The sequence below is a fragment of the Passer montanus genome, unplaced genomic scaffold, assembly GCF_014805655.1.
Source record: "Passer montanus isolate IOZ18808 unplaced genomic scaffold, ASM1480565v1 scaffold60, whole genome shotgun sequence".
Classification (NCBI taxonomy): Eukaryota; Metazoa; Chordata; class Aves; order Passeriformes; family Passeridae; genus Passer; species Passer montanus.
In genome coordinates this window covers 4,397,598-4,405,120 of record NW_024371038.1, presented here as the reverse complement: position 1 = coordinate 4,405,120, position 7,523 = coordinate 4,397,598, and the positions used below count along the sequence as shown (strand labels likewise).

Here is a 7,523-nt window from a genome sequence, read left to right as displayed (position 1 = left end):
ATATCTCAGTACAGAACTAATTATAGAAGCAGCCTTTCTTTAGCAAGTGTCTGCATTTTCCCTTTGGAAAACCTCAGTTTGAGACAGGTTCCAAAATTCTGTTTCAGCCTGACCATGATTGGGAACCTGATATCACTGCAGAATTCCCTGAAAGGACTTGATCAGGATACTTCTTCACTTTCTTGGGCTCCATGAACTCTCCATACCTTCCTATACTTACAACAAAAGGATATAAATGTATTTATTGATGTATATACACATATTTCTTTTAATATAGCCTGAACAACAGTTTTTTAGTTAAAACATCCTTCCTAAGGATTAAAAAAAGAGCGCAATTTAAATCACTGTTTTTCAAATTTACATTGGAATTATAATTCTAACATCTATGCATCATGCATCAAGAAACCCAAGCCTAAAGAAGAAAACTCCATTTACTTTCTTAAGTCTTACTGCTTGTAGAAATTAATTATTTTCATTTAGTCTTCTAGGATTTTTTTTTTAATTTCCTTGCACTCCTCTCAAGTTAGCCAGACTCAGGATGAATATATTTTTTGTCATATGCTCTTATTCTGAGAACTGCTGTTTCAGTTAGCAAACACTTGAATTGGGTTTTGGTTTTGTATTCACCTGAAAAATTAGTAAGAATATATTCAAAGATGTGACAATAGTTAAGTTGCAGTAATATACAATACATAGTAACAATATCAAATATATACTCTATAGCAAGATTTTAGTTGTAACAGACTTGAATCTCAAATGACACGTGTAAAAGCTCATTTTAATAATTCTTACAGCTAAAAGCATGATCACCAAATACCGAAGTTAAGAAAAGTATATTTATTTGATTCTCCTTTTAGTTTGATGACAAAGTAGAACATTTCATTAACAGTAGCAAAGAACAATTTTGAATCTGTGGTAGATGGAACGTAGCAGGTGATAGTCAACACATGAAGTGGCTTGTGACAGTTTCCCCAGATGTAGCAGCAATTACAATTTCCACTCTCAACATCACACTGCTGAAATCAACAAAGCAAACTCCTGCTTTTGAAGCTTCTGAAGTACTACCTACAGTGGTGTAGCCTTTCCATATTTAGTTATGAGAAATACAGAATCCTCAGTGTATCAAGTTGCCAAATACATAAACTAACAACTATCAAAATAATCCCAAAGGAAAACAACCCACACCCCAAAAAGAGTACCCCTCAATCTTTACAGTACTCCTCAATCTTTAGTTAGAACAGAGCAATTCCTTCACGAGTCAGTTCCTTCATTTGCTTCACACAAACTCTATTTTCATTTATCTCATCTATATATTGCCTATTTAGATGGAATTTTTACCGTTTATCATATATATATATCTATATCTATATATATATATATCTGTATCACTGAAAAAGGTATGAGCAAAGTGCATATGGGTAAGAGCACGGTTTTCCTCTTAAGATTCTGGATATTTATTCCTACCATGCACAACAGTTCTCTCTGAAGTGGGAACTAGTCGTGATCATTAGAATTCCAAAGTAGGAAAGCTTCCCTAATTTTTCCTTAAATGGGAAGTGACTTTCCTGAAACATTAAGAGAGGCTTCCTATCAAAAGAAAAAAGGAAAGGAAAGAGGAAAGAGGAAAGAGGAAAGAGGAAAGAGGAAAGAGGAAAGAGGAAAGAGGAAAGAGGAAAGAGGAAAGAGGAAAGAGGAAAGAGGAAAGGAAAGGAAAGGAAAGGAAAGGAAAGGAAAGGAAAGGAAAGGAAAGGAAAGGAAAGGAAAGGAAAGGAAAGGAAAGGAAAGGAAAGTTCCAGTATCAGTTAAACGTAGGCCACTTCCAGAAAATGGAATGTACAGCTACTTTCCCGTTAAGGTTGGGGAGTTTCAAGAAGGCAGCTTCCCCCATCTGAGAAGGTACAATGTGCTATTCTTTTACTCCTTTCCATTCCCAAGTGTTTTGCACAGCACCTGAAGCTTACTGAGTTGTGCAAACTTAAAGCTATTACAGTGGAAGACTTTAAAAAGTTAGTTTCCCTTACTGAGCACAAACAATAATCAAATCTTTACGCCATGCATCACCCTTAGAAAACACTCCTCAACCTCCTCCCTTGGCACTTTTGATACCCTTTTAGCCCGGTTATGTACACACCTGTAATAAACCTCACTATACTCATGTGTGTGGCTGTGTAGTCACACCCCCTTGTGCAATTCCTTATTATATAAAAAAAACCATGCTGTAATAAATATCATTAATGCAGCCAGGATGCCAAATGCAGATGCATTGCAGGAGGTTAAATAAGGCTTGGCTCTGTCCTGAATTCATTACACGTCACAAATTACAGACAGGAAAACACTGTAATAATGTATTTTTTTATATCAGAAAACCACCTTTTAAATATTCAAATAAATAGCCATTAAATATCAATTTTGTCCTTTTAGAAATGCTGTTTTAAAAGGGTTACTCATTTCCTGCTTCTAACAGGTGTTCTTCAGTTCAAAGATTAAGGCATGAGTGTATTCTCCTTTTCTACATAACATGCCTTTAAAATACTCATACCACACTACACCTCCTTTAACTGATTAACTGAAGTTTTCTGAGGAAGTATGTATTTGAATAGGTAAAATGTCCATGTGAAAACAAATACATGGTTTTATTATGTAAATAAAACATGGAATTTGAAAGAGTCCAGATCTTTTACCCTTTATTCATCACGGAGGTATCCAAATACTTTAAAAATGTGAAATAAGTTATGAAATTTCCAGTTTTCAATAATGAAGTAATACTCAAAACTCCAGTCAGAAACAACATTGCAATGTATTTAGAGCAGCACTGAAGTAATGAAATGGCAAGAAGGCGAGCTTATGCAGAATCTGAGACAAAGTAAGAAAGGCTTCCCAGTTCTTAAGAAAATTAAGATACATGTTTTTGCCACTGTAACTTTATTATTCCATTTGAAACACCATAAAGCATTGGTGTACTTAAGGAAAGATTTCCCTGTCCTCCCTTCCCACCCCCAAAGAAGAGTGGTGATGATGAAAGCAACGACAGCTGCAGCAAACTTCTGTCTCAAGTCCTGATATTCACACGTCCATTGTCTAGGAGCAAAGCAGTCACTTTGCGAGTACACACCCCAGGAGCAGTCAGGACGTCCAGCGCCACCAGGCCACCTTCACTCTGTCCCAGACGGCCGAGAGCGAGTCCAGCGCAGGGCGCACGTCCAGGATGGTGAACTGGTAGTTCTTGTCCACCGCTCCGCCGTCGTAGTAATCGATAACGTAGCGCACCTCCTTCCCACAGCGGTCAACGATCCAGTCGTGCCGATCAAAGGGCAGCTCGTACCTGGAGAGCACAGGGAACAGCCCATGGAGGTATTTTAATGGGTATTATGGACCTGGGAGAGGGAGTCCAGTTCAAGATTTAATTGTCCATAAGACCCCACTAGTACTTGTATCTTCTGGCAATTCTAACTTACAATTCCAGATCTGAAACATCTTTAAATTAATTCCACACCATGTTTTCAGACGCATTTCTCCAACCTCCCATCTCACTGAAAGACCTTTTTCCCTGCCCACGTACCCCATCCAAGAACGTATCCTGGCTCTTGGCGAGTACTCCTTTGCTTTGCCTCCAAACCGCATCAGTGATGGCCCACATGGACATTCCCTGTGCACACAATTAAAAAGGAAAAGAGTTTTCACCTGTTAACAGTCTAATTTTCAGTGATTAAACCACTATGGTAATTTGTTTTAGCAACAGAGAAACTTAGTAGAAGAAACCAACAGTAAAAAATTAATTACAAGTGATATAACCCAACTTTTTTTCCTTTTTTTAAAGCTCTGAAAAGTCATCCAGTTTCTGTCCGCACTTACTGCTGGTATGATAAAGCATATCTCTGATATGCTCCACACCATTACTCTAATTTGTCAACAAAGCAGTTCTCTGCAAACCTAACCCACAGATTTAATAGATTAAATAATAGAAAACCATAATCCAAACTACTGTGTAAAAATGATAATGGAATTTCAGAGAAAAATGTATAATATCAAATGCTTAACTAGCCTGTGTCTTGTAGGAACAGGGACTATGCTGATCTAAAAAGAGACAGTCTGCTTTACACCAGTCATGCTAATCTTTACAACTCATATCTTTGTCATAACAAATATTCCATATGCAACATTTCACAGGTACATACATAGCATGTAGAGCTTCCCACTTCAAAATCTCCTTCCAAGCTTGCTCATTATTTTGATTATGAATCTTAATAATGTTGGTCATGTCTTCACTTGTTATGTCATCATCTTTCCACCTCCACCTAAAAAATAAGAACTTGAGAACAGTTTATAAACATTACAGCATAACTACTCCACCTTCCCAGATCTATCTGATCAACCTTTGAATCAAGATTTAAGGTTGTATGCAAGACACAAGACAAGCATGCAAACTTCTGGCTCATCTGCTTAAGCATCTTGAGAACCACTTCATTTTCTGTGCAGAAGTGTGGTTATCCAATGTATCATCACAGAGATTCACAAATTCTACATAGCCAAATTAACAGCTTAACTGGATCAGAAAGTTATCAGAGTGTGCAAACATCACCACATCCACAGTATTCATAAAAAATGCTTAGGAAAAATCCCATTTGCATTTCTAATGCACAGTACTCCTGTATTCAATACATTTTGCAAACACTTAGAAATACTTTCCATCTCTCTTGACACTGCATTTTGACTGCATGTGTGCTTCCTTTTCAACTGGCATAGCATTAACACATTTCAGTGTTTACAGGAGCCAAACTTGTATGTTCCATACAGGCTGCTTATGTCATATTGTGTTATGAACCATACTGACACGTAGAAAAAAGAATTACTATTGCTCCAAAAGTAAACTACCTGTGAAGTTCACCTGTTAGAGAACAAGGAAACATCATCACAGGAAGATTTTTACTCTTGCATATGCTAAATTTTTGTAAATACCAAAAATATCTACTTGCAAATTTCCCTAGTTTTAGCAATTCTGCAAAGTTTGATGTTCTCACATAGAACTTCTACTGTCATTTTACAGCATTAGCATGAAACCAACTGGCAATCATGCAGTTGGCATGACTGCAATCATGCAAACTTTGTCTACACCTGTGCATGGACTTCTAAGAAAATCTTCTAAGCCAGTAGTAGTTGCTCGACATTTTTCACCATCCTCCTGATCACTAGAATACACATGGCCTTTGAGACCAATTCACCCTTTAAAGATGTTTATAATAATAGGACTTTTTTTAAAGAGCTACTTTACTGGTTAAAATCAACAAACTCACAAAAAAACCCCAAAAAAACCAATAACTGATGCTATTAGTTCATGAATTCCAGGCTCACAGACATATCTGTAATTCACAGTGTATTTACCCTTTTCTTAGCATAGCATTCCAGAACATCTGCTCTGAAGGATAGACCCATTTCTTGTCAGAATGTGCTCTAGGAATGGAAGATTCTTCTCTAACAGTTGACAATGGAAATGGCTGACCTGGAGATGGCTGCTGATTGGGAGGAGGCATCTACAGAACAAGGAGAACCAACAACAAACTAGTACTCTATTTTGGTAAGTTACAGTGTTTGAGAAAAATCAAAGCACAATTAGTCAACTCCTGTAAAGATCAAGAAGTTCAGCCTTTACTTAATTCCACCAAAATTATCTTTTTTTTGCAGCGGAACTCTTTGCACAAGTTTGTCATCAGGAGACTACAGAAAGCTTTCTGCCTAAACTTCCATTTTCAAAAGAGCAATGCTTTTTTGTAAACCAGTGGAAATCTTGGAGATCCAAATCAAAACTCAACCACACTGCTATTACACAGAAACTAAAAATCCAACAATGTATCATAAAAAACATTTATGTAACTAGTAAGTAGAGAGCAAAATATATTTAAAAACAGGAAAACCACCAGAGATGTAAATTTTAATACAGTGTTAAATAAGACGTGACTTGTTTTTAAATAAAAAATTGCACAAAAAAGAGAAAAAGCAGTCTTAAAAATAAAACAAATAATGTTATTTCCCAAAGTTTCCAGCTTACATAGTAACACTATTTACATTTTTGGGTATAATACTTCAGAAGAAAGAAGACTAAAGAAAACATGTGAAGTAAGCAAAAGTTACCATATTGCTGGGATCTATGTCATCTTTCATTTGAGCTGCACCAGATTTCACAGGACATGCTACAAACTCATAAGCTCTTTCCTGATGTGCAGGAACGTCATCTGTGTTCTCAGTTCTGTGATCAGCAGTCTTCATGTGCATTGGACAACCTTAAACACAACAGTAGTACACATTTTGCTACAAGATGAAAACTCTAATACATAAAATGGAAAAGTTAATTGAAGGCTCATGTAAATGCAAATGGGTATTTCACTATTTCTTCAGAGCTTTTCAACAGTTTTGACTGCTCTCTTTCCTGCATTTCAGGACCCAAAATCATGACAAGATCTGAGTTTCCTGTGTAGTCTCTGAATGCTCATTTCCCACCCCCCATCCTGGTTCCAATACTGAACTGTTTGTACTTCAGTCTTCCTCAGGGAAGCTGACCCAGTGCATTGACTGAGGCAACAAAAGAGCTGATGTCCTTCTCCAGGCATTCATCTCATTCCACCCTTCTGCGGCCCTTTTCTGGACACATGGTTTGTAGTGACAACCCGTCACCATCTCTGTAGGGCTCCCTAACCCTCTGTACCACACTACGGAAGAGATTTGTAGGGCCCCTGGGAAACGGGACAACTGGAAGTGACCCACCGGTTCTACAGCAAGTACCTCCTGTCTACAAAAAAAGCACCTGGCACAGTGTTCTGGTGAACAAGTGACTCCTCCTAAGGAAAATTTACTTGAGAATGGTTTTCGCAAAAACCTCAAGTCTATTTGAAGAATTTCTCCCTCCCCACCTCCCAAGATTTTTCAGTCTTGTTTCCACGTAGAGTTTAGCTTATTTAGGTTTGAAGAATGATTACCGCTCATTTTTTCTTGATGCATGGGGCATTCTGAAGGTGGAGACGCCGTCTGGTACTGCCTGGATGCATTTGGTGACTGCTCTGTGGCAGCGGGGGAGGATGCGGACAAGCCCATGGCCTCTGCACAACGGGCCTTTTAAGATCAAATTTCTAAAGAAAAAGACAGCAAACATTCGTAACATAAAACTACAAGGTGAACGCCAAGTGCAGGTGCAGTGGTGCACCACGAATTAAAAAATTAACCGAAAAATCGATTTAAGTAACAAGCTTCCAGCCCAAGCAAAAACCCAAGCCCCTAGCAGGGCTGCCCTGGCGCTCCCCACGGTGCCCGTGAAGGACAGCGGCTCCCGCCGGAGCGGCCCGGCCCGGCCCCCGCCCGGCCCCGGTCCCCGCCCAGCCCCGGGCAGCGAGAGCCACCAGTGCTCGTACCCCGTGCCGTGGGCTTGTTCGTGACAGCATTAGCCCTTGGAACCGCAAATCACTGCTGGTGTATAGAAGGAGCCCACCACGTACTAGCAGCACGCTCCCAGACCGTAACGGTGTATCCTCTTTAGT

At 38.8% G+C, this 7,523-nt stretch overlaps 1 protein-coding gene across 1 annotated transcript; it reads right to left on the bottom strand.

Annotated features, from left to right (window-relative positions):
* Positions 1 to 822: 822 nt before the first annotated feature.
* On the bottom strand, positions 823 to 7,146 carry LOC120510852 (cytochrome c-type heme lyase). The gene is made up of 6 exons (XM_039727152.1): positions 6,969 to 7,146; positions 6,127 to 6,275; positions 5,380 to 5,528; positions 4,176 to 4,295; positions 3,560 to 3,646; positions 823 to 3,322 (listed from the first exon to the last, which is right to left on the bottom strand). The coding sequence occupies exons 1-6, from the start codon at positions 7,081 to 7,083 to the stop codon at positions 3,124 to 3,126; spliced, it is 819 nt and encodes a 272-aa protein (XP_039583086.1). The 5' UTR covers positions 7,084 to 7,146; the 3' UTR covers positions 823 to 3,123.
* Between the last annotated feature and the right edge of the window lie 377 nt (positions 7,147 to 7,523).

Coding starts and splice junctions, on each gene's coding strand:
- LOC120510852 (XM_039727152.1), bottom strand. CDS start 7,083: ATGGGCTTGTCCGCATCCTCCCCCGCTGCCACAGAGCAGTCACCAAAT. Junction 5,529..6,126: donor ACATAGATCCCAGCAATATG/GTAACTTTTGCT, acceptor CTTGTTCTGTAG/ATGCCTCCTCCCAATCAGCA. Junction 3,323..3,559: donor AGGATACGTTCTTGGATGGG/GTACGTGGGCAG, acceptor TGTGCTCTCCAG/GTACGAGCTGCCCTTTGATC.